The sequence below is a fragment of the Pezoporus occidentalis genome, unplaced genomic scaffold (assembly GCF_034315485.1).
Source record: "Pezoporus occidentalis ecotype Australia unplaced genomic scaffold, CSIRO_AGI_Poc_V1 ctg8, whole genome shotgun sequence".
NCBI lineage: Eukaryota > Metazoa > Chordata > Aves > Psittaciformes > Psittacidae > Pezoporus > Pezoporus occidentalis.
In genome coordinates, this window is record NW_026916158.1 from 1 (window position 1) to 27,206 (window position 27,206).

The following is a 27,206-nucleotide window of genomic DNA, read 5'->3' on the forward strand; positions in this document are numbered from 1 at the left end:
CACCACTTCGAGCCACCCAACCCCCCTCTTTTCTCCCTCACAATCCTGTGCAATAATACAACTGACCTCCCCCCCCATAACTTACGGAGTACAACAGGTACAGAATCAAAAAGGAATATTGTTTCACATAACGACAGCCACAGAGAGCCTCCCTCCCCCCAAACTTCTTGATGAACAAATCCCACACATTACAAAATGAGTAGGGGTATTTCTCCCCAAACAACCACCACAGCTCCCAGAGACCACTCCTCAAAATTCACAGCACCTGCGCCATGGCCTTATCTGTCCAAATTACCACATGCATGAGAATTGGTGGTCATTTCCTGGAATTAAAGAATATGTATATAATGAAGATATATAAGCTGTCTCTTCTGGGTGTGTGTGATAGGTGGAGTGATCCCCCACACCTGGTACTGTCATAAAGTGATGTCAGCTTTCTAACCTGTCGTTGGAGAGTTTGTTTCCCAGGTTTCGGTGACACTGCATCAGTAGTCATGGACAGACTCCTGGCTAAACCTTCACCCTGAAGACAGCTACTGGAAGAGTGACACACGCCATCGGACCATCTCCCCACACAGCTGGGGAGGGTTTTGACCTCCTCTCTGAACTCCTGGCCTTCCTGCCCACCTCACCCTCTCCTTTTGCTTCCTTTTGCTTCTTCTGGAAGATCCCACTTCATGCTCCACTGACAAATGTGGTTGCTAGTGCAGGCCCTGCTCCGTCCTGTTGCTCGCAGGGCACTAGGTGTCAGGAATTGGTGGATTTCGTTGAATAGATTGCCCAGAGAAGCTGTGGCTCCCCCATCCCTGGCAGTGTTCAAGGCCAGGTTGGACAGGGCTTGAAGCAACCTGGTCTCGTGGAAAGTGTCCCTGCCCGTGACAGGAGGGTTGGGACTGGATGATCTTTAAGGTCCCTTACAACCCAAACCATTCAACGATTCTATGATATAAAGGTTTCACTAATTTCTGTGTATCTACTGTCTTTTCCTTATTATCTCAACCTCAGCATCTTCCACAAATGTTGAAACCCATAAAAGCACAGGAATGCAAGTCCCCTGGTTATGATCTCTAGTTAAGCAATGGTAATAAAGTTGCTGTTGTGCTATCAAACCCGACAATGAATGATTTGATATGCTGTCATAAAATCATACTCTGATTTGGGTTGAAAGGGACCTTGAAGATCATCTAGTTCCAAGCAGATGACCAGGTATTTATGCCTGGGCTTTTCTTGATTTGATGTCACGTTTTGATGATGTTCAAACCACTATTCCTTCTGTGTCACTTCACTAGATGTTCAGGGGCGAGTCTTGCCTCCAAGCTGTATTGCCGCGCGTCTGCTCGGTGCCTGTGGACATGGACCGGGGGTGAGGAGAGCTGTGCACAACATCGGTGTGACCCTGTGCCCGTCGCGGGGTGCAGCACATGCGGGCAGTGCCCTGTGTCTGTATTACGACCCACGCGTGAGGGTTTCTCTCGCGGAACCCTGGGTCCTTCACACAGAGAAGAGTCGGTAGCTGGTGCCTCCTCAGAGCAGAGCGCTCAGCCCCAGGCCGGCGGTCTATGAGTGCCTACGACCATTACGCCGGCGGCCGCTGTGCAAATTCGGGCAGATCGGCGACTTCACCGCGGCTCTCCTCTCGCGCCGTGAGAACACAAGGACATGCAGGGAAACACACGCACCCGCGGCGAGCCGCACAGGAGAGGGCACACGGCCAGGCCCCGCCCCGGCGGGCGGAGGCCGCTTCATCGGTGTCTCGGCCGTCGGCTTCCCGCCCTCCGCTCACGGGTTCGGTGGGATCGACGATCGCTTCCTCACTGCCAGGGCTGAGCGAAGGGAGAGGCAAGATGGCGGACAAGGCGCCCAGCAGCTCGCAGAAAGCCAGTGGGAAGGTGAGGCCGTTCTCGGGGCCGCCCGCGGGCCTGTTCCAACAATGGGGGGTACAGGTGTCGCCTGTTGTCGCGGCGGTGAGGTCCGGGAGTGGCAGGGCGGTGAGGTGCGGGTGGCGCGGCCTGCTCTGTCCCCGCTCTTTGCCCGGGGTGACTGCGGGCCTCGGGAAGGGGGCGGCGCGGCGGGGCCGGCGGGCCCGGGCCTCTCACCGAGTATCCCCGTTTCCCGAGACCGCCCTTGGCACGTCTGTCTGATGGGTCGGCCGCAGCGGCCTGCTCGCGTCCCCATGCCCCGGCGGAGGGCCGTGGGGGCGGGTGCGCGCTGCGCGCTGTAACGGCAGGCGTGAGCCGTCCTACTCCAACCGGCGCGCCCGGCGTCGGGTGCGGACGGTTCCCTAATGCCCGAGCCGTGAGCCGGTACATGTTTCGTCCCTTTCGTACCTGCTGTCCTTATACCCTGCTGCCTGGAGCCCGGGGGGCGTTAGTTTCCAACTTTCGAGTGTAAAGGAAAACGCAGATTTTTGGTCGAGGGTCGTCTTTTGATTTGCGATCCAGTTACGTATTTCCCAAAGCCACCGTGGCATTCCCCGCTCTTTTCCCTGTACCGGCTCGTACTTCCTGTAATTATTGTTGGTTGGATTCGTGGACCAGCAGTCCAGGTAGCGCAGGAGTTACGGCAGACTTGTGCAGGGCTGCGGGCTGAAGCCAGTGACTGGCTAACAGCGGCTGGGAGCAGCCTGTGCCCCTCAACACCGCTTTTGCTAGGAGAGCAGTTTTGGGGGATGCAGTGGCAGTAGATTGAGCACTCCTTTTCACTGAGCTCTGTTGCAGATACAGGCCAGAATCATAGAAGCCTTCCAGGTTTTTTTTTTTTGTAGTGTGTTTTTTTTTTTTTTGGTGTATGTAAATCGCCAAGGGAGAAGCCACGTTTTGGCTCAGGAATTTCCAGTGATATACAGATTAATATTTTTTACCTATTTTCATATTCAGCTAAAACAGGGTTTATTTTTTCTTTTTTTGGCTGCTAGGAAACTAGCGGAAATGTAGTTACCGAGAGCCTTTGCATATTTACTCGGTGTTATTACAGTAGGAGAGGTTTATTTTTGTTTCCCTTTTTTGAACTATTTCAGATACTGGTAGGAAACATATTTGGGTCTTGCCTTTGGCTTGGAACTGTAAGGAAGAGCTGGACAGAAAACTTTAATAGTGAAGTAGGTCTTAAGTTATAGAGAATGGCTTCCAGGGAATAAGACATTGTGGGATTTCATATATACTTAGACATAGAATTGTGATTTAATTATTGATTCCTGTAACCGATAACATGACAAACAAAACCAACCCAGATGCGATCCCTTTCTTTACATCATAGGCTTTTCTGTGTTGTTGTTTACTATTTCTGTACTGATAATTCTTTTTTAATATATAATAATTAATTTATAAGAATTGCTTTCTGTCCTAGATCTCAGTTCTCATACTCAGAGGTATGTGCAGACACTTAATTCTTCATACCAAGTCATCTATTGCATTAAAGTCAGTGGGGCTACTAAAGAATGTGAAATCAGTTAATATGTGATAATCTGTTGAGGCCACTTGAGGAAGTCCTGTGTCCCCTTGCTCCTCAGTCTCCTGTTAGTCTAGACATATGTGCTGTGTTTCCAGTAGTCTTTTCCCCATGCTTAACATTATAAATTCTGCTTGTTTTGTATTGTCAGTAGTATTTCATGTGCCAGAGAAAATAGTGACTGCATATATCTGGATCCGTGAAAATGTTTCTGTTGAGAAATGAAATAAAATCAGACATGCTTAGCTCTTGGGGCATTAGCTGTGTGATTTACTATTTGAAATCCTTCATTGGAGATGGTGCAGGTCCAGGAGCACCCGTTGCCTCTTTTGTTGTGGTGGTAGCTGCTTTTTAGGATATCGTCAGCTTCTAAATAAGTTTGAGAATTTCCAATGTGAAGTGTGTTGCAAAAGCATCATCTGTTCCTTTGTCCCTTTGAGATTGGTGTAGCAAGATATGTGCTTGAATTTTCCAGAAATCTAAGTAGGAAACAAGGACAAAATTAAGGAAGCAAAAATAGAGTTTGCCCAAGACTGCACAGGATATGAGTGTAGGGTATGATTCTGAGATGGCAGATACTGATTATGTTCAATTATTGTCTTGACACAGTGAAATATTAGCTGCTGAATGACTCTTCCAATTATTTATCTTCTGAGAACAGTGATTTTATTGCTTGTCGAATATAGTTACATTGCATGTCCACTGCTCTTACATGTAATATGTTGTACACATTGGGTACGATGAGGCAGAAGAGATTATCCACTTGTACCAAACTGTAGGTTTCCCTTTTTCATTCTAAAAATATGTTTTAGCAATATTCCTTAATTATAAAAGCATTTCTTGGGCTTTTAAGTAAGTTATGTATTAAATTAAATACTGAAGAACAGTGATCGCTTGCTTATGAATGGACAGCTTTTTCTGACAAGTTGAAGTGTACGTAGACCAGCAATGTAAAATCTGTACGTGTGGTGAATTCCGGTTAGATGCAGCATTCTGCAGGATGGTGAAACTTATCTTTAACTTTCTCCATATTGTTGTTCAGCTGTTTCAGTAAATGTAAAGAATAAATGGATTAGATATGAAATAATTTTCAGGTATTTGCAAGCTTTTGTTTTCTATATAGTTTGATAGAGAAAAGAAGAATGAAAAAGACAAGTTGAGCTGGAAACCTCCCTGCCTTTGCTGCATTTTAACATCTTAATTTAAGTGGTGATTCCATTTGGTTTTCCTTGGTATTAGTGCAGACACAAGCCAGTCGTCCTCACCTTAGCTGCGTTTCCCCACCCAGAGATTATCCTCTTTAGTTGATTTGTCATGACTGGAAGAGTTTGGTGTGGATTGGAAGCTGGTTTAGCTGGACTTGCCAACTCTCTCTTTTATAGGTGATCAGTTAGGTTGGGAAAAGTAATCTACTTCAGTGTGCTCAATATGAGGGCAGAATCAATGGAAGGTGTTGAAACAGGGCAAGAGTGTCTCACACTAGTTTCTCATAAACACTACCTGAAGCTGTTAGTTTTTGCAAGGGCAGGGCTTTTATTTATGTTTTAAATTGTAGCCATTACAGTTGTAAAAATAACATTCAGCATTTGGAAGGCCATGGATTGTCTTCTGGGTTTTGTTGGCAGCTTTTGTGCTTTTGTTGCTCTTTACTGTTTTACTGAAATGACTCCAGTGTTAGTAAAAACAAAACAAAAATCCACAAACAAACAAACAAAACCCCAAACAAACCAAGTTTACTTACTGAATACAGCTTAAATATTTGTGAAATAACATAATCATGCCAGTTTTACTGAGTGATCATTAAATTTGGAGAAACTAGGAAGAGCTGGATTTGTGGGCACTTGCACTGCTGGCAGGAAGGAAAATTTGGGAGAGCAGTCACCTCTTCTCTGTTTTCTTTGGAAGCTGCCATGAAGCTGGAAAAAAATTTAAACACCAGAATCTGAGAGAGGGCTCTTTGCTTTGGCTTACTAATAGAAATTAATCACAAGTCTCGTTTGTATGGTCCTTTGAAGATTTTTTTTTTGTGTGGGGGGGTGTGTGTGTGTGTATTTGTTTCCTTTTGAAAACCTTTCTTTTGAAGGTTGAGTGAACTTGGCTATACTCAGTAATGGAGCTTTGAGTGACCTGAAGTCCAAAGCTGCGGTTTGACAGGGCCGTATTTTACTGGAATGCCATTTCGGCAGCTTGCAGCGCTACTTAAGTTATGCTGGCACGATTCTTTGAGAGACCTGTGTAGGGAAAGTGATCCAGCTGGAAAATAGTATGGTTTGGGGCGGAGGAGAAGGTTTCATATAGAGTAGTAGAGACAATGAACTAGGAATAAGAGAATGTTTGTGATTGTTTATGCTGGCAATGACTGAAAGATGGACTCACTGCATTTTTTCTGTTAATGTTTGGAACATGAAGGAGCTACCCTCACATCTTGGACATCATCAAGTGCAGGACAGAGCTTTGGGTATGTTTCTTTTAACAGTTAGTTTAGTTGAGCTACTTAACATGATGACAAGAGGAATAAATAATGTTGGTCTGGGTTTCAAAACAAGTGGGCAACTGAAATGCTCCCCTCTGTTAATGTTAGAAGGACGCTGAGTTTGCTGAGTCAACTCAGGTGGTATAACTCCTAAGGAAACAAAATTACCCCTTTGTCAAGGGGTGCAATGTGCAGTGCTGTGTAGGCTAGGTTTTTTTCTTTTTTTAGTAATTGCTTGTTAGAAGCTGGCAGATGGCAATCCATAATTTTGTCAAGAATTATTTCATCTTGTTCTTCATGGGTAAAGCTGCTTGTATGGTCAGAAGCAGTACCAACGGTATGAACTATATGTATAGATGGGAAAAGAAGACCTACATGAGAAGGAAAATAATGTGGCTCTGCAAAGCTGCTAGTTTTGTGGAATAAAGTTGGTCTAAAAGCTAGAACTCCTTTTTGAGGTTTTCAGAGCACACCTTAGTAGAATTTCTGTTGCTTGGCTGATGTTGGAGTGTGTTGGTGGGTTGTGGAGCACTGCTGTACTTCTAGCTCAGTGGCTTCCAGACTTTTTTTGATCACTGGTCTGCTTTTTTGCAGGTAGCCCGCAGAATCTCTATGTGCTACCATGCATTGAAAACCTTCCCAAGTAGTATCATCTCCTCTGTTGCTGGAGAAACAGATTTAGTGTCTGTTACTTTTATGTTCTTACTTCAGGATATTGTGTTGTGTCATTGTACCGAGCGTTGGTACAGTTTGTTACCGTGTGGTGCCTTGTTAGTTGTTCTTCCTGTAAGCAGTTTCAGCACCAGTCCCTGTTCAAAGGTGTTGCTTTTCAAAACTTCTGTAAATGAAACAGATGTGGAGAACTGAGAAATGGTAAGTTCATTCTGCTGTTGCCAAACAACCTCCTTCCCCCAAGCAGTGCTAGGTCTCGAATCTGCCAGTACACTAAGGCAGATGGCACTGTATCATCCCACCTTTGAGATTTATCTTTTTAACTACAGGTCTGAAAATGCTTTTTTTTTTTTTTTTTTTAAGGATGGAATTGTAACTGATGTGTTGGTTGCCCCAGGGTGGCAGCTGGCAGTGGGAAGAATGCTATTTTCAAGCCCTGAAATTCTTTAGCACAGTGTCTTTTTTTCATCTGTGATGTTGTGCTGTACAATGATAAGCTCTCGGAGGGAAGACAGGTTTCCTTAAGCTACATTTTTGGAGTGCGTAGAACTGTGTATAACACATTACTGATTAGAGTGCTATAGGCAGTTGTGAATCACAAAAAAATTCCGCGCCAAATACAGAGAAGTTTGCAGGAAGTGCTGTTAGCAAAAGATGCTTTTGATATTTGCTCTCATGTACATTTTAATGAACTACTACTGGTATATGTGAACTAAATTTACTAACTTTTGTGCAAATATGTGCCTTGTGATTAATGTGTAGTGTTGCAGGTAGGTGGATTTGGCAGGTCTGACAGTAAGACGCAGTTAGGTTTTTTTGGTGTGGTTCCCCACTGCCCCTTTCTCTTTCTCAAAAAAAAAAACCAAACAAATTCCTATGAGCCTTTTACTTCTCCTTATTAAGGGTTGTATCTTTGTGTGTCTCTTTACCTTTGTGTTCATATTTTTGGTTGTTGAAGTGCTGTCTGCCATTTTTTTTTTCTAAATTGATGTGACAGTTAAAGATAGGAATAAACTTGTGCAAAGATAAATGCCTCTTAGTTGATGAAAAAGCATGATGCAAAATGAAAACCAAGTCTAGTAAATTGCTGTCTAGAGTAGCGTTCGGTGCTTGTCTCTTTTGGAAGACTGGAGATGAGCACTCTTGTATTACTATTTCTGGTGGAAAGTATAAGTTGCTGGTAATAAGGAGAAGTGTTAAGGTTCTGTAACTAATGAACAGATTTCGGCTAATAGAACTGTTTTATTTTTACTTTGATTTCAGTGTAGGTATGACTTGTGCATCAGAGTTATGTCATAATAGTTGATGTTATGTCAGTGAGGTTTTCTGGAATGTAGGTATTACAGAATTAAAAAATGTGTTCAGTCCTGTTTGTTGGAGTGTTCTCCATCACTTTAACTCATTTAAAAAACGGATTAAAAAAATAATCATATGCAGATTTTGTATGTACACTGGTTTACATGTTAATATTCAGTTACAGTTTAATAATGTTAATTAGTACATATGTACAAATGAGACTTAAATTAGTGCTCCTGAGGTGGCCAGTTTCCATCTGTGCACAGCATACTAAGAGCAGTTTTGGAAATTATTTTTTAGTAAGGCAAATATAATCAAGCGCTTCATGTAAACTTTAACAGCTTTTAATGATAACTCTTGCAGATTCGGTGTAACAAACATTTGTTGTGTCTTTTGAGCTTGCAGTAGTGTTGGTTGTGTATTTATAAAATCCAGCTGTGGAAATTTACATGTTTTGAATTGTAGCAAGAACAGTCTGTCTTCAATCCCTTACTTGCCTTGTACGATGTTGTTTATGCTGCGACCCTGTTCAGATATGTCATTAAAATACATTACATTAAAATACATGTATCTTTGTTCTTGTGTATGTGGATGTTGAAGTTGAAATGAAAATCACATTCAGAGAACTGAATTAATAAAACAGAGGTTGTTTGTTTCTTTTTCCCTGTCTCACTCTTCATTCTCTCTTCAGGTCAGGGCTCCAGATGCAGTACACACCACTGGATCTGCTGATTCACATGTAAGTCCAAAATAATGAAAAAGACAAAAACTTAATCCAAAAACCCCCAGCACAAACTCTAAAAAAAAAAAAAAATAATTACCAAACCCTCAAATTCAGAATAAGGCCTGTTTTCCACAGAAAACCACTTGCTGTAGGCAGACTCTGGTGCATTGGTTATCTCGTCTGTATGTGTTTGTAAGTCAAGCATTGATTTTGATTTTTAAAAGCATTCCTTGAAGCTTTCAACCAACCACTAGCATACAGATCTCTGCTTCATGATATTACATATTCATAATAGATACTTGAATAGGAAGAAGCTGTGAGGGTGCTGTACACACTTCTCTCGTACAGAGGAATAGTTCAAAATACTAGGGGATTAATTGTAAGGGTCATTATATATTAAAGTGTCTTCTTGTATATGGTTGGCTTCTCAAAAATGAGATAGTGTAGCCCTACCTTCATAATTTCTTTTTCTTTCTAATAGCATATACTTCAAGCGAAAATTAGGAATTATTACCTAGTCTCCTGCCACCCTGCAGGAACCTTATTTGGTCATATGGTTGGTATGTTGTTTGAAGGCCTACCTATTTCTGAGCTAAAATGAAAACAGGCAGCAAGTGCCAAACAGGGTGCTAATACCAGACAATTCATTCTGTGGTTTGGATTTTCTTCAAGATTTCAATTTGATTTTCTAGATGAAAAAGTCAATTACCAGCTGTTAAATTGCTTGTAAGATAACATTATTGAAGTTGTGATAGCAGAAACTTTTCGTAAAGAAAGGTCCTTTTATTGATTTTGCTTTACTTGCTACAATTTGGAAAATTACTCTTAAATCTCTTTTGCATTGTTGATGGAACTGGGACTTAAGTACTTTGTGCCTTCTTAAAGTCAGTGCAGTGTTACATTTGATGGGATTTTGCTTTCCTACAGTGATTTGATTACTCAGTCAGAAGTTTTCTCTTTGTTTCCATCTTTTGCTTTACCCTTTTCACTGTATTATTTTCCATTTTTTGAAGGAGGAAGGCTTTCATGTTTTGTATAGCAGTATTGTTTGGAATTCTGTGAAACTGCACGTGGTTAATAATAATCTAGTTGCCTACTGGAATGTAACTAGCAGACATAAATTAGTTTCATCCTATTAACTTCATATTACTCCAGCCACTTTGAAGGTGTTGTGTGTTTTGTTTGTTTTTTTTTCTTGAGACCCTGTCTAAACTGAGGAGATCTTAGTGCCAGAACTCTCATTATCTTGCAGCTTCTTCTCTTATGTCACTGGAACATACACTCATGGCTGATCTGCAGGTATACTGTAAAATCACTGTGAGAGATTATTTCTTGATGACAGGATAAGCCTTTAGTCTCCAGTGCTGTGCCATAGCAATATGCCTGTGTTTTTACAAGGTTATATATAGTTATACTGAAATACAAGCTGTCATTCAGGGAACAGGAAAACTGATCTTAACTTCAAAAACACAGATGCATTTGAAGCTCATGATAAACCTGTCACAGCATCTCTTGATGACAAACATTGTCATAAACCAGGTAACTCTCCAGACAACCTTGCATTAATTTGTAACTGATAGTTTTCCTTTTAATGATGAAGTAGGGAACATTTGTCGAAGAAATTTGAGATATTTTGGTTATATGCTTGGTACAGATCTAGTAGGTGTTTGTGGTATGAAAAAAGGATTATGAACAGAAGCTGATACTGGAAATAAAACTTTTTACATAGAAGGTTATTCCTAACGAAAACTCTCCTGTGCTGTTGGCAATTTTTAAATAATATGATAGGTAAGTCATTCACCTTATTTGTCTTGATGTTTTATTAGATTCAGCTGATTGTTTTTTGAAGAGTGGTCATAGCAGAAGTGGTGGTTTTAAGCATCACTGTGCAGTGTAAGAGTATTACAGAATTTTTGAAAATAAAGGTTAATTGCTTATGTTTTGTTCTCCTGGGGCTTATTTCATGTTCTTGTGCTGATTCTTTATGAATTACTATATTAAGTTAGGAGTTCCCAGAGAAGTTTCTTATCTTTTGTTTCCCTCCCATTGCCTCTGTCTTTGGAACGTGGCCTTCATCCTGTTGTCTGTACTCTCTCAATGCTTTACTGTCTGTTAACTACCTAAATATAATCCTAAGAATTCTAATTTCATACTCTCCAGACATGACTGTTACATGGAGTCCTTCCTTCATCAAGGTGTCAAGAAGGAAGGAAGGAATGGAGATTAAGTTAGAAAGAATGTAAGAGCTAAATACAAGGTCTTTTCTTTAGTAGTTTAAAACCTCAAGAAGGCATTTTCTTCTTCAAGACAAAAAATTGCATTTAACCTTGAAGTACAGCTGAAATTTAGCATCCCTTTTGTTCTTCAGTTATACCTGTTCAGCCTTGTGCAAACATTCTTCTGGCCAAAATAGTCAGGAAAAGCTTTTGGAACTTTTCTTTTTCTTTCTTTTCTTGGAAATTGCGATGATCAAAAAGGAACTGTAGTGCAGAGTCTGTGTTTCCAAAGCTATAGAAACTCTGTATTGTGCAGTGATTAGATCTCCAGGCTCTTACAGCAAGTACCCATCATACTTCAGCTGTGTTTGAAGACTGTATTACAGTCTTTCTCATTAAATGGAGGATGATTTGTTTTTAAAAACCCTAGATTTAAGTTTTTTTGGTTGTATTAGATAATGGCAAGTTCAGAGAGAACTACAGGAAGCCTTTGTTTTGTTTGGGTTAAGTCACTTCAGGTGGAAAGTTTTTGGTCTAGACCACATGAAGAGTAACATTTCATTTATTTTGTGAAAAGCTAAATGTTTTCTTATTTCTTTTGCAGCCTCTAATGGAAAGCAAACTTAAAGCATTCAGTATTGGCAAAATGAGCACTGCCAAACGGACTCTGAGCAAGAAGGAGCAAGAAGAATTAAAAAAGAAGGTGATGGTGTACAGTGGAAATTTTATTTTGTATGCAGAGCTGAAATAAGGTTGCTTTTAGATTGCATTCAGCTTTACCACCAGATTTCTTTCTTTTGATAATTGTAGCTCTCTAAGAACAAAAGTGAATTATATTTTACATGTTAGATTTGTTCTTAGCATCCATGGTGTATATATATAATTACAGAGAGAGAGGCTTGCTTCTCTTCCCTTCTGTGGGAGAATCAAAGTTCTGGCTACCTGAACTACTGAATTACAGCAATTCATTGGTTGTTGTATTGCTCAAAACGAAGACAAGCATCACCTTAGGGTATTTTCTGTTCCTTGTTGCTCCGTATCACTGGATTTGAGTAATTAGACTACTGTTATCTCTGAAACTGTTTCTGTACACATCTTTGTTATTCTGTGAAACCTGTTTTTGTGTAATTACTTCATTTGGAATGAATGAAAACATTGAAATTTGGTACTGAATTTTAGGATACTCAGGAGTGTCCGAATATTAGGGAATCTGTAGCCTATAGTTGGTAAGGTGGAAGTTCTGAAAATGTTGGACTTTGAACTTTAGACACGTTACTGTTATTATGTTTCAGTGGGATAGCTCCTCCTGGGTTGTTTGAAATATGAGCCTAAAGTAACATGGTAGTACTAAATTTAGTGTTACACTTGGCTTTATTAAGTCATTGAATTAACTTCTCTGTGAAATATGTAAAGGTGATTGTTGTTAATTTCCTTCAGTCACATGGGTTGATTGTAATGGCCAAGATGGAACATGTGCTGTTCCCTGATGCTTTGGTCAACAAAGCTTCAGTCTCATAGTGCTGGTCTTTGATATTTTCTGTTTGTTATCTTTTGAATGTTAAATTGCCATGTAAACTCTTGTAAATGAACAGTCACATTTGAGCATACAGGCCTTATTTGCTTTATGTATTATGTGCTGTGTTTTCCCCACATACCTCTCAAATTTGAATTCTGTCTAAAATTGAAACTTACGTGATACAGTTTGTAGCATGAACTCTAGAAAATAAAAAGGAATGTCACATAGCTAATTTAAGAATAGCTGTCTAGTGAAGGTTATTCTGTGGTGATAGTAAATAGATTAACATTTGTTATGTAGGAGGATGAGAAGGCTGCTGCAGAAATTTATGAAGAATTCCTTGCTGCCTTTGAAGGAGGTGATGGTAATAAAGTGAAAACATTTGTAAGAGGAGGAATCGTTAATGCATCTAAAGGTATAACTAATGTTTTTTTGGGGGGGGCGGGGAATCATTTGTCTTTGAGTAAAGATGAAGATTTGCTTTGAATTGTGTTTTAAAATCAGTGTTACATTAGAAGTAGCAAAGGAGACTTGATCTAAAGTAGCTAAAATCTGATTTATGCTTTGACTCACTAGGTAGGTAGTCGTATGACGTGTTTAAAACTTCAGAGGAAGAAATGTTTTGTTTTAAAAACCTAATCTTCTTTATATTAAAAGGTGCTAAGTTAGGGGAGTTTGTATTATCACTTTTTAAAATGAAATAATATATTGAATGAACAAGACTAAAGGACAATAGTATTCTTTCTAATGAACAGTATTGTGCAACATTAATTAATACAATTTGGTTTTAATTTGCCTTTAATTGCAGAGGAGCATGAAACAGATGAAAAACGGGGTAAAATCTATAAGCCTTCATCACGATTTTCAGATCAAAAAAATCAACCAAACCAGCCATCTAATGAGAAGCCTCCGTCTCTCTTAATGATAGAAACCAAAAAGCCTGTAAGTTTCTTATTTAAATATTAAACCCATACTTAGGAAATATTTAGAAGCGTTTTAAAAAAAGTCTGTGAGATCTCACAGAGTAGTTTGATCTGCATTTATCATATATTGAAAGGTGAACCTTTTGATTTGCTTAATACCATAGCAAATAACAAGATGATGAAATGCAGAGGTCCATTAGCCCTGTATCCGTGATATTCCTAGTGCTGCACTTTGATTTTTCACCTGTGTTTACTGTGTTCCTGCTAAGATAGACTTCTCATGAATACAGATGCAGTGACTTGCAAAGTAACAGGATCTCCAATCCCAAGAATTTGTGAAGTTTTAGAAGCAATTCTTCTTGCTGCCATCTCTTTTTTGCTTTTTATAACTTAAAAAAAAAAGGACCTTTGAAAAGGACCTTTGCAATGATTAAGTTTTCCTTGGTGAGGTTTTTGAAATTTTATTTAAGCTGGTGTTTGAGAAGTTCCTTTGCTTTTTGAGTTGTACCACATTGGTTATAGAACTTGCACATTTTTGAAGCTGAGCACCTTGTTTTTATTTAATTTATTTTGACTTCTGTCAAAAGCATGGTGTGATTTTTTTTTTTTTTTTTTTTTTTTCTTTTTCAACTGAGATTTTATCATAAAAAGTAATGGAAATACGAACAAACTTAGTTGTGGAGTGGTAGTTACCTATGGTTACTATTACTACTGTATGTGTAATGTGTAATTAATGTCTTGAATGTCTTTCAAAAGTATTTTAATAGAGCTCACTACAGTTTTTAAGCTTCAGTGAAACACACGTGATACTGCCTGTAAGGGTGGGAAATGAGATGTAATGTGATAATTATGAGTAATGCCATCCCTCCAACTCTAAACAAAACTCAGATTTTTGACTACTGTGGTAATACTGGATGGCAGTTGTGATTTTCATTATATGTAAAACTCTACAGTTACAGAAATGAATTGTAGCATTTTTTTATTATGCTGAGCTCTGTTATGTCATATGCAAGTGTTTGTACTGTGAGAATATTACTGCTTTTCACATTTGTCATAAAATACTTATCAAGTAATGCAATCAGTTTACTCACTTGCCCTGTCCAATGGTGATTGAAGATAATGAGGTAAAAATGATTTTATTTATTTGGCAGACCATCCCCAAAAACAAAAACAAACAAACAACTATGCCTGGGGTGAGTAGGAAGTCCAGTTTTTCCAAAGCTGTAGTGTGTAACACAATAAATATTTTGTATGTCTGCCTATTGGAAACGTTTTCATTTAAATTCGGTTATATGAAAGCAATGTTGTTGAAGATGAAAGTTCACAAGTTAGTCAAGGTACACATTACAGTAAAAAAAAATTACAGTATCCATATTTGTCATTCCAGAGTGTTGGTTTTGTTTTTTTTTTTTTTCTGATCATCTTGTACTGTTTAGAATAACTGTTTCTTCAGACCTGTATTTATATCTGAAAGGAAGCAAGAGAAGAAATTCTTTTCATGTAGAATGTTAGCCTGTGAAAAAAATAGTTGAATATATGTATGTAAATTAATTTACATATATATGCACACACATAATTAGAGCATGATGGTTTGCTAGGGGTGGAGTCAGCTTCTAAGTTCCTAAGTGGAACAAACTCACAAAATAAATCATGGATATTTTAAATTTGTATGTTGAAGAGAGAGTGATCACACATGCTGCATTGTAGCAATGACAAGTAGTCAAGTTTCGCTTAAGCTGTATTTAATTTTATATTTTCTAGCTTTGTGTTTGATAGTGCTCAGTCTTAATGTTTTCAAGTCTTGTTTTTTGTGGTGTTTTTTTTTTTTTCCCCCCCCTCTCCTGTAGTTTTCTTGATTTGAAAGCTGTGGGTAAAATATGCATGGAAATTATCTAAATATTTGTTATATACATGTAGTTTTTATTTTTGTTCATCTTATCTGCTGAAGTGTTGGCTGATATATCTTTAATTTTAGCCTTTGAAGAAAGGAGAGAAAGAAAAGAAAAAGAGTAATTTGGAACTTTTCAAAGAAGAATTAAAGCAGTAAGTTTGACTTTTTATTGTAAATAAGGAAGATACAAGGTTTTTGCCTTCTTTTCACAGACAATATTTAGGATCATTCTTGCTAAGCTGTTTCTCTAAGTTTCTTTCCCAGATGCTTGTGGAGTGGCATAATTTAATTAACAATGGCAATGATAAACAGAGTTCGAACTTTGTATATGAGTGTTGGTGATTTGGATAATCAGTTGCCATCTAATTAGCACATGATGTTCCATGGTAGTTCTCCCCTTATGCTGATTGGCGATAGGAAGTGTTTACCACTGTTGCTCAATTGACTAGAGTCTATAAAGTGATCAAAAGTAAACCAAAAAAGTCTCTTATGTTAGCTTAAATATTTATCTATTGGAATGAATGGATTTCCCTGCACATCAGAGGTGTTTGATTTGAAACCCTTTGGTACTCCCTTCCAAAGTAGAATAATATCTGGAGCAATTAACTAAAAAAAATTACTTTTAAATGCATAAGTATTTCAGAGATCCCAGTAAGTGACTGTTGGTTTCCAGTGCTACCTAAGATGATTTTTGGGTCAGGTGTTAAGAGAAGCTATGTTGATTGAATCAACCAGCCATCTACCAGGATAAAAATTGAACACCTGTGTTTGTTTCTCTGACAGCTGCTGTCAGTTTGTTACTACTTACAAGCTGACCTTGGGATGCAACTCTGTTACAGATTAGCAAGTGTGAGCTTGTAAATGAGATCATGAGTTAACACGATCTCATTCTTTGTTAAGTGATGATACAGCAAGACAAGTTGGTACTGAAATAGATAAGGATGTTCAGGTTTTGGATGTTCTTTTTTCCCTGATGGGGAAATTGAAATGTGTATCAGACTAGGGAAGAGTAAGACCTTTTGTCAGTGTCTCTCAAACTATACCCAGAGGAACTTCAGTATGATGTTGAGCTTTTGTGTTAATGCAGAAAAAAGACATGGAATTAAAATCTAGAGATATGCTTCAGCTTGCCTAATTTTAAAAGCAAGTTGAATAATACTCAAAGATTCTTTCACTTTCGAATGTATAATACAACAGATGGAGCAGCACATCTATTGAGTGTAATGTGCCATACATTTTCCCTGATGTTAGAGATAGAAACCAAAATAACTTGTATGCATTAGTAAACAATAGGTACTGCGTTATGAATCCATAAATGGCCAAGTAGTTATTTTGTGAGTACTATCCTCAGAGGCATAAAATGAGATCCTGTATGTTGTGGAAGTAGTCATGTGGGGCTGTCCATCACCCTACGAGATGGCCTACAGGCTTAGGAAAGGTAGAAGGTGAAATAGATGCTAAAGAGCTGTGTGCATTTTAAAATGTCATCTGAATGGTCAGTGGATCTCTGGCAGCTGGATGTTGAATTTGGGTCACTTTCAGAGCACAGTTCTTATTTCTGGTCTTGTAAACTGCTTCTCAAACCAAGTAAATTTTGTTTGAGATTGAAACACCTTGACAGTATGAATGAGGAAGCATGCAGCTGGAATAATTCTCGGAGATATATTCCGGTTGATTAAGCAGAACTTAAAAAATAATGGCAATTTGAAATCTTCAAGAAACCTATTGTTCAATATTAAAAATTCTCATAATTGTAAAGTAAAATTTAAAATTATAGAACAACCCCCTCAAAACAGTATTAAGTTGTTAATTACATTAAATGTTTGTAGAATACAAGAGGAACGTGATGAAAGACATAAAACAAAAGGTAGATTGAGTCGTTTTGAACCACCCCAGTCAGATTCAGATGGCCAGCGTCGCTCAAGTAAGTAGATACTATTTTTTTATGTTTGTTTGGGCTATATGATTTGTAGACTAAATGATACATGTGTTTTTTCTTCTCTTTATTCAGTGGATGCGCCTTCAAGAAGAAACAGATCATCTGGTGGTAATAGAGATTCTTTTCTCATTCAGTCTAATGTTGCCACTTAAATGTGTAGCAAAAATTATGACTTTTTTTTTTTTCCTTTTCTTTCCTCCATCATTGTAGTACTGGATGATTATGCACCAGGGTCACATGATGTTGGAGATCCAAGCACAACAAATTTGTATCTTGGAAATATTAATCCCCAGGTAAGTTTGGAGTCATGGAATGCACTGTTGGCATGTTTGGTTCCAGATGAATTTTTTTCCATTGGCAGTTTTCCCCTTTTTTACTTTAAACCATTTGCATATGTTTAAACCCATATACTAGGTACAGTTGGTGACCGTAGAGGCAGTGTTCATTTGAATAAGTGCTCTGCACATGATGACGCAAAAGTTAACGTTTAGACTGTTGATTACTAGATGGAAAAATACTCAGTTAAAATTATTTTTCCATGGGTATCTTCATGCAAGGTGGATCAGATCTCAAAAATTTGAGTGTGCTCAGTTTAAAATGCTGTTCTAAAAATTATTATTTTTGCAGTATATCACACTGGGGAGGTGTCAGTAAAGTGCTGTTTTCCAGGAAACTCAGAAAATTAAAATCTCTACATTTGGACAATAATAAGGATGAGAATCTTAGAAATACAGTGGCAAGATGATAATTTTTACCTTTTTTTCATGTAGATGAATGAAGAGATGTTATGTCAAGAATTTGGACGCTTTGGACCATTAGCAAGTGTTAAAATTATGTGGCCAAGAACTGATGAAGAGAGAGCGAGAGAAAGAAATTGTGGCTTTGTTGCCTTTATGAACAGGAGAGATGCTGAAAGAGCATTAAAGAATTTAAATGGTAAACAGATTTCTCATTTTGGAATTCTAATTATTTTTGTAGGAATACTGAGGAGTAACTACGTCTTCAAGTTGTTTTATCTAGTAGGCTAGTAGGTAGGCATGCTGTAACTTGAATAGATATCGCACTGGCAGTGATTTTAGTTCACACTGTTGTACTGGCAGCTGAATGTTGTCAAACTACAGCATACACATAGGGCTGGTAGCTTTTGTTGTGGGTAAAGATGTAATGTTTCCAACTGTTTTGAAGATGTGAGCCGGAGGTAATGTTTGATAACCTCTGCTCTAAACAGGCTATTTTAAGAAGCAATCTGTTGTAGTTGTTTCACAACAATTTTTTTTTTTTTGGTGAATAAATTTAACTAGAATACAGACTATGATAAATATTTGGTGACAGATATGTTCTGTTCTTCTGGCTAAATTCCTAATACTGAAGAGGTAACTACTACACTGGATGTGTAATTTTGCATATAAGAAATGAAGAAACCTGTGTCCTTACAGTTCAGGAAGAGCCTGGAAATAAAAGAAAAATCAGCATCCAAGACAAAAAGAATAAAAACTGCAAGGTTGCCCTTGCACAGTTTAGTCAAAGTGGTTCCTTTACTAGGACCATTAGTAAGACTTACACTATGTAGGAGTTCTTACATTTGGTTTTGATAGCATAATTTCAAGTTTGTTACTATGAGCAAAACATTTTGGTGAATTGGAGAAACAGTATGATTAAAAAGTTGTTCATTCTCATGTGCTGAATATCAAATTTTTAAAATTCTTTTTTCCCCAACAAGTCAAATAATTTGTACTGTAGCCTCCTGAAAATGTGCTTTGGGGGAGGATTAATTAAACATTACATGCAATAGGCTTTCATTTGCATGATGTAGCCTGATAGATGTGATACACTAATCGGCAGTTAAGCAAAAAGTAAACCATGGCAGACAAATCTAAATGCTGTGCTTACATGGAGAAATCTCGAGCAATGCAGAACCAATTTATAGCATAATGGAGTTTTTGTTTTATTTACTTTCACTTTTTCAGGCAAGATGATTATGTCGTTTGAAATGAAGTTAGGCTGGGGCAAAGCTGTACCTATACCGCCGCATCCAATATACATCCCACCTTCTATGATGGAGCATACCCTCCCACCTCCTCCATCAGGACTGCCTTTTAATGCCCAGCCTAGGGAAAGATTGAAAAATCCTAATGCTCCAATGTTACCACCTCCAAAAAACAAGGAAGATTTTGAGAAGGTAATTTACAGTACCCTGGGCCATATCTCAATGATAAATACTACACTTGTGACAGTATTTCAGTGGCTTCATAGATTTGCATTGTTCAGGCTGACTTTGGCGGCACTTAGTGTACAAACTCAATGGCTCCCTGCTGTAGCCCAAGGGAACCTACTTAATTTCTGAAGTTCTATTTCATGTCTTTGTTAGGGAACAGTATGTTTGGTCTTGATTTATTTTAGTGCTGCTTTAAATTTGGCTATCATTTTCCCCCTCCAGGCTCCCTGGATTTTTTTCTCCTACGTCCCCCCCTTTTGTTGGCTGCCAAATTGCAGGATCTAAATTGTTTTATTTAGAGAAAATACTACATTTTAATTTGGGTAGCATTATTTTTACACTATTTTAGTGGAGTTGATATATTTTATGTAGAAGGTAATTAATCTGGACATTGAGTAAGTATTTTATGCTACTTACGGAGTCAGTTTTCAAACTTTTTTTCTGGACTATTAGCTGATAAAAGGGTAAGTATCTTGTAATCACAAACCAACTTGATTTACATTTGTCAGAATTTGTTGGTTCTTTGAACGACACTTAAATGTTAGGGCTGTTTTTTGTAAGACTTGGGAATAAAGTAATAACAACGTGATTCAAGTCAAATACTTTAGAATCATTTCATAAACTTAAGAACTCCTTTCTTAATTTTATCAGCATAGTACCTATTCAGTGCATCAATGTACATTCTGACAGGAATGTTCTGATACTTTGCAATTAGTGAACCTTTATGGTTCACTGACAACCATTTGCATTTTGTGTTATTGCTTAGTTATAACTTCACAGCAGTGATTGCCTGCAAAACTTGTGATAGATGTGTAGTATTTTCATTGCATATGTATATTTTTGCTTGTTACTTGTTAACAATACTCACATATTCTATGTTTATTATCTGATGTGACTTCATATACAGACTCTGTCGCAAGCCATAGTCAAAGTGGTTATCCCAACAGAAAGGTACATGTTTTTCTTTATTATTACTGATCTAAATATAGAAAATTTCCCCTTCGGAATTTTAAAGAAAAATGGTGATGTTGAGGAAAAGGTAATGGCTTGACTGAGCAATGGTTGCTTCATGACACTTGTGAGAAATGTGTGTGTTTTACGGTCTTATTATCTTAAATAATTTTTTTTTTCTTGTGAAGAGAGGTTTAGGTTATTACCTTCTTGCATTTAATTTGAGTACTAGAAATAGTTGCAGGGTAATTTTGTGAGTGAACACTAGGGTGAAATAGCTTGTCTTAGAGATGCTAAGTCCTGACATCAGTCTCTGTGTACTTTGTAGCTAAGAGGCAGCTGTCTCCAGTGTGGTGGTATGGGATTTTTTTCCCCCTTTTTTCTTTCTTTCTATTTGTTTTTAATATTTTTTAATCTTTTATTTTATTTTTTAATGTCTGCTTTTTTTTTTTTATGTGCAGCAGTTAATAATCATGGATGCTGAGAAAGTTAGTTCTATATTTCAAGGGTATTTTTACAGTTTGGCCCCCATCAGTGCTCCTACCTTCTCACTAGCATAGGTATACTCTTGCTCAGTTAAGCTAAGACCTTTTCCCAAACATAGGAAGACAACACTGTTTTAAAAGTAAATAAGCACAAAAGATTACCAAATTCTCTTTGACATTGGCCTTGGTGAGCAACACCAGCTGAACTGTCTGCGGCAGCGGGGGACCAGGAAAACATCATGGGATGGATTGGGAAAGTATACAGTTTTTGACCAGACATTGGTACGATCGGCTCCAATAAATGTGGTTTTATTATAACTGAAAAAGTTTTTTTTGTTGGCCAACTTTAAGCTAAATGACATTTTAAAATAATGTACTTAAAACTATCATCTTTTTTTACTACACTGTTTTAATTGTCACAAAGTCCCTTTTTTCTTTTTTTTTGCCTGTGTGTGGGGGGAGAAAGAGGTTTGTGAAGGTAGTTACGTTAACATACATGTCAGTCGATGCTCAAACGCACTAGTATTTCTTGATTAAATTTTAAGTCAGTGCAATTTTTTTGGGTAAAGACATGAGTAATTAGGACAACCAGGAGGAGTCCTGATTGGACAAAAATACTGAATAGTAGAACAAGTACTTGTAAAAGTTTACAGTGCTTACAGAGTAAGTAGCTTTCAGAGGAAAATCCTTCCATCTTATTTACTGTAGCATTTTGAAAGCTCGCATAAGAAAAGCTCATGTTAATTGAATTGTATTTGAAAATTTTTTTTCCTGATGACTTTCAAAGATAATGACAGCTGCTAAGACTATTACACAGTACATTGCATCATGCAGAAATTTCAACTGGCTTCAGTGGGACACTGTATTTAATTATAATCACAACATTAATTAATACTGGTTTTAACATCTCTTCTTTGTATTTGCTAAACAGAAAAACTTGAGTATACACTGTCAAATTTTTTTTGAGAAATTCACTTTCAAGTTGTCATGTCTTATATACCAAAATGCATGTAATAACCTCTTTCAGATATGGGATGTACTGAATCTTTGTTCCTACATCTGAGATCTTTCCAAAGCAGATGTTCTTGTTCAGGCATAAGTGACTCTTATGCAACTTCATGGTACTCGATCAAAGAAAAATTAGATGAAAATCAATGGCTTGGTTCTGCAGGAAGCCAGAAGTGATCACATTGAACTTGCCTTAAAATGAGTGAATGGTGTGATAGCTCAGAGGCTTGAAATCTAGTTGGTAATTGTTTTCTTACTGATGTTTTCAAATACAGTTCATGTAGCGAGTACCGCCTTGCTATTTAGACATTCAGAATGCTGCTTTAAATAAAATGGCTACAGAATTATTGAGACTATATCCTCTTTACAGTGTTTCTGGGATTATAAAAAAGAAATACAGGAAAATTGAACTGATAGCAGCTTTTTTTTGTGTAATATTTGAGGCAAATGTCGATATATGCTAGCTGGTATAAAACAGCACATCTGCTAAGTTGGCAGATGGCAGGGGCTGGTTTTTATTACTATGCTTTTAAGCTGATTTTTTTTGATCTAGTGCATTATATCTGTAACTTTGAATACTCATGGTAGAAAATAATCACCTCATTACTAAGAAGTAATTAGAAAATTCTGCAGCTTTTAATGTAACAGTTTTTGAATTTTAATAATTAAAAAAGCTCTAAAAGAAAGTCTAATGAGATAATGTGAAGAAACAATATCCATTTGTTAAATCTAAGAAAATAAGTTTAAAAATATAAAAATCTGTATATTTTTATTTGTTTGCATCACATTCAAAGGACACATGCTGTGGAGCTTTTGATATAAGTAGGAAATCTGTAGGTGAAATTTCAGGATCCTGTTTCCAAAAAAATTCAAAAGGTTGGAAACTGCTGATCACTGTTCTTCACTAAACTTATATGACTGTCTCCTGTTAGCATTTATAAGTGACTCTGCATTGCAGATGTGGCTTGAAAAATGTGCACTTCACATCTGCTTCTTGCCTGTCTCAGGATGGTAGTGCTGAATGAAATGAATTCAGATTTTTATTTAATTTTTTTTTTTTAATTGTGACTTGGTTCACTTGAGTCTGTCAGGAAGGAGACTGGATGGTATGACATGAAATAATGGACAGTTTTGTTCTGTGTCAATAGTTGAGTCTTAACCAAAAAGAGATTATCTGAATTTAATAAGATCATTGCCCTGTTTGGCATCAAGGAGGTTATTTTGCTTTTCATACTGGAACATTTCAAAGCTAAATGCAGTTTCTCTTGAATATTCAAAACTATGTGTCTTTAAGCATAATATTCAGCCACTTCTTCCTCTGTAGAACTTTGGCTAACACTTTGGTCTTAGTTCTAGACAGTTTAGATGAGGGCTTAGGTTTTTGATAGTTAATTGTACTTTGGTGTTCAGTTGCCCATTTTTATGCATGAGTACTATTAAGCACATGGTTGTAGGGTAAGCTGTGGAAATTCAGGAAAGAGGTTTCCTCTTAACCAGTTGTAGGCATGTTTATATTTTAGAATGCCCGTGTCTACGATGGAAGGCTATATGTTACATGTTACCAATCTTCTGTACAGTTCTCTTAACAATACGGCAAAATAATCTCCTGCACAGTTGTAGTATCTTAGGTGGAGTGTAGTTCTATATAGTGTTAGGTCTGAATCAATTTTTCTTTAACTGTGTTGTTGTTGTAGGAATTTGCTCGCTTTGATACATCGAATGATAGAGTTTGTGGTACGGGAAGGGCCTATGTTTGAAGCCATGATCATGAACCGAGAAATCAACAATCCCATGTTCAGGTGCTTATTACATTGCTTCAGTTTGACATAGCACTATTTTCATTGTTGCTAATATTTTGCATTTCTGAAATGCTAATAAGAGTTGGTTTTACTATGTCTATCATTATTTGCAGATTGAAAATTTTCGAATTATATAAATGCTAATGTTGTGTTTTTGAAGAGTGCACTTCATTCCAGTTGTTACTGATGTATATGGAGAAATAAAACACTATACACTATAAAACACATCTGTACATACATGAAGTATCTACATAATAAATAAAATTACATTTAATGCCCACTTTTGTGAGGGGTTTGAAGCCATCAGTGGAAGTAGTAGCGTTCCTTTCTTAAAAAAACGACAAAAGTCTTCCCCAAAACAGGCATAGTAACTCAATGTAAAGTCCAGTCTTCCTGGAGCCTAATTTCTAACTTTAGCAAGAGCTGGGAGTTGCTCTTCTTTTGATGTTAGTGCAAATATGATGAAATACTAGGCGACATAATGAAATTGTCAGAATTTCCAGCTATTGTTGGTAATGGAATAAAAAAGGATTAATTACCAAATTTCTTGTGAAATGCAGTTACTGAAAAGCTTTTCTGTGGAAAAACTAAATGACCTTTTAAAAATAGTTTACTTGCTGTAAGGTTAAAGTGTGCTTCATTATGTTTTTTGTATACAAATTGAGAAGATATCCTGGTCATTAAAAATGGGCTACTCGTGCCCCCTTCCACCCTCCAAGTCTTGTCCGTGTTCTGACAATTCAAGCAGTTTAGTGGTGGAAAACTTAAGTTCATTCTGAGGAACCTGTGCAACTACAAGTTCCTGCACCACTTCTGCTGAGGTTGCAGTTGCTCCCATAGTGACTTTTCCTAGTGATGATTCTCCTTCTTTACTGTCCGTTTCCACGGGCATTCTTTTTAACCCTGTTTGTTCTTTTAACTTCTGACAAATGCTTTGCCTTTGAATTCTGCACTCTGCTTTGCAGTTTGCATGTGTATGTGCATGAGCAGTTGTACTTGTTCAGCACAGCTGTGCAGTAGGTGTACATGATTTTAGCTATCTTGAGTTCACTCAGCAGCTGGGATGGGATTCTGAACAGAGTTTGGCAGGTTTTTCTTTTTCTTTTTCGTTTTTGTTTTGTTTTTTTTTTTTTTTTTAATATTTTATTTTACTACTTCCTTTGGATTTGCCTCAGTTAAATAATGTGTGATATGTTTTGTATATTTTCTTTGCTCTTTGGTCTAGGTTTTTATTTGAAAACCAGACTCCAGCCCATGTATATTACAGATGGAAGCTTTATTCAATTCTTCAGGCAAGTAGAATTTGAATGACCATTCATAACTTTCAGCATAATCAAATGAAGAAAACCAGAATTAAAATACTTTTGTTTTCTTTTAGGGAGATGCTCCAACAAAGTGGAGGACAGAAGATTTCCGTATGTTCAAGAATGGATCATTTTGGAGGCCACCACCATTGAATCCATACTTGCATGGGATGTCAGAAGAGCAAGAAACGGAAGCGTTTGTGGAAGAACCAAACAAGAAGGGTGCACTTAAGGAAGAGTATGGAATTCCATCAGTTCATATGGCTGGTTTGGGCAATTTATGGGGCTAATCTGCTTGGGTTTTTTCCTGTTGTGATTTTGTAGTTATAATACGTCATCCCTTAAGTGTTACCATGCTTGCCATAGTGTTACTTAGAAACTCTCTTAACCTCAGTGCTTTTCAGTTAGTCTTTTTTTATGATGCTTGTTGCTAGATACATTCTGGATTTGATTAGATTTGTCATCATTGAACAGTGACAGGGGTTGGAACGAGATGATCTTAAGGTGCTTTCGATCCCTAGCTATGCTATGATTCTACGAATTTTTATTAACCCTTTATTTGAAGGTGCTTGGGAAGATGGGTTTGCCTGCCATTTTCTCTGGGGTATGTAGCAGCTCAACATTGCTCGTGAGCTGACCAGTTATTATAAGCTTAAACTTATTGATAGTGTTCATCAGAAATTAAAATTGGGAGCAGTTGGTAATAAGCAGGAAGAGAGACATCATCTGAGTTCTTTGTGAATTGTGGTGGGGACAGCTATAGAAGTGGAAATTCATACCTGAGTTTCCTAATTTTGCTGTTACTGTTCCAACTGTGATCTTAGCATGCAGATTTATTTTTGTTTTATTCTTTTCATCATAGTTATGATACCAGTCATAGTTCTAGAGGTTTTAGTACATAATTTATTTCTTAGATCTTTTTGAAGGGCTCAGAAAGATACTCTTTTGAGAGTGTTGTCTATATGTGGAGGTTAGGAAGAACCTGAAATAATTGCTTCCTACCAGCTTTCTGCATCTTTTTTTATTCTGTAGCAGAAATTACTTGCATGCTTTAGATTTGTCTGTTTTGATTTAAGCTTAAACTAAATCCCCAAAGATAATTACATTATTAGAGATACTGATGTGCTGTGTTAGCTATTTCTATTATTTTTCCTTGACTTCTGTATGTAGTCAAGACTTGAGTGGGAATTTTTTGCACTTTGTTTATGTAATGTGGATGCATATGTTCATGAGTCACTAAAATATTCAGACAACAGAATATAAAAATATTTAAAATTGCTTTTGTCCTAAAGATGGAAAAATCAAAAGCATAATTAAATGGAGATTTCCCAAAGTATTGTTAATTTTATATTGAAAGTATTAAAATTTCTGATATTTCAGACAAAGAGACAAATTAGAGGAAATTCTGCGTGGATTAACACCTCGGAAGAACGATATTGGGGATGCAATGGTATTCTGTCTAAATAATGCAGAAGCTGCTGAGGAAATTGTAGACTGCATAACAGAATCATTATCTATTCTGAAGACTCCTCTTCCGAAGAAGGTCTGGAGATTTTTTATAATCTTATATTCTGGGGGAAGAGCTCATGTAACAGCACATACATATTATTTACAAGCATTATTTCATAAGTTTCAGATAGCATTAAGGTTTTTGTTTTAAAATGAGGTCTTGAATATGAGTATACTTTTTCTCCTGTGGCATTTTATTATGTATTCTGTGTCCATCATATTTGAAAAATCATGGCAGTCAGGTGAAGTTCCCGACGACTGGAAAAAGGGAAATATAATTCCCACTTTCAAGAAGGGGAAAATGGAAGACCCAGGGAGCTACAGATGAGTCAGTCTCACCTCTGTGCCTGGCAAAATCTTGGAGCAGATTCTCCTGGAAGGCATGCTAAGGCACATGAAAAACAACAAGGTGCTTGGTGACAGCCAGCATGGCTTCACTAAGGGGAAATCCTGCCTGACCAATTTGGTGGCCTTCTATGATGGGGCTACAGAACTGATGGACAGGGGTAGAGCAGTTGATGTCATCTACCTGGACTTGTGCAAAGCGTTTGACACTGTCCCACGTGACATCCTTGTCTCTAAATTGGAGAGACATCAATTTGATGGATGGACCACTCGGTGGATAAAGAACTGGCTGGATGGCCGCACACAAAGAGTTGTGGTCAAGGGCTCAATGTCTGGCTGGAGACCAGTAACGAGTGGTGTCCCTCAGGGATCGGTGTTGGGACCGGTCTTGTTAAGCATCTTTGTCGGTGAGATGGACAGTGGGATCGAGTGTGCCCTCAGCAAGTTTGCTGATGACATGCTTGTGAGGTGGGCAAATGCCAACCTTATGAAG

General features: G+C 37.7%; 1 protein-coding gene across 6 annotated transcripts in view; it reads left to right on the top strand.

Moving 5' to 3' along the window:
- Positions 1-1,544: 1,544 nt before the first annotated feature.
- U2SURP (U2 snRNP associated SURP domain containing) overlaps positions 1,545-27,206 on the top strand; it is a 45,526-nt gene continuing 19,864 nt past the window's right edge. For 2 of the 6 annotated variants that reach the window (XM_062603172.1, XM_062603177.1), the window contains exons 1-17: positions 1,545-1,889; positions 8,580-8,627; positions 11,433-11,531; positions 12,645-12,759; positions 13,153-13,286; positions 14,419-14,460; positions 15,243-15,310; positions 16,988-17,082; positions 17,170-17,205; positions 17,308-17,390; positions 17,868-18,033; positions 19,065-19,276; positions 20,220-20,263; positions 23,451-23,555; positions 24,781-24,851; positions 24,938-25,097; positions 26,240-26,402. In XM_062603172.1, coding sequence (XP_062459156.1) covers positions 1,560-1,889; positions 8,580-8,627; positions 11,433-11,531; positions 12,645-12,759; positions 13,153-13,286; positions 14,419-14,460; positions 15,243-15,310; positions 16,988-17,082; positions 17,170-17,205; positions 17,308-17,390; positions 17,868-18,033; positions 19,065-19,276; positions 20,220-20,263; positions 23,451-23,555; positions 24,781-24,851; positions 24,938-25,097; positions 26,240-26,402 — 1,971 coding nt within the window. In that variant the 5' untranslated portion in view covers positions 1,545-1,559. Of the gene's footprint in view, positions 1,890-8,579; positions 8,628-11,432; positions 11,532-12,644; positions 12,760-13,152; positions 13,287-14,418; positions 14,461-15,242; positions 15,311-16,987; positions 17,083-17,169; positions 17,206-17,307; positions 17,391-17,867; positions 18,034-19,064; positions 19,277-20,219; positions 20,264-23,450; positions 23,556-24,780; positions 24,852-24,937; positions 25,098-26,239; positions 26,403-27,206 lie in introns of those variants that run through there. The other 4 variants (XM_062603173.1, XM_062603174.1, XM_062603176.1 and 1 more) reach the window with 4 other exon arrangements.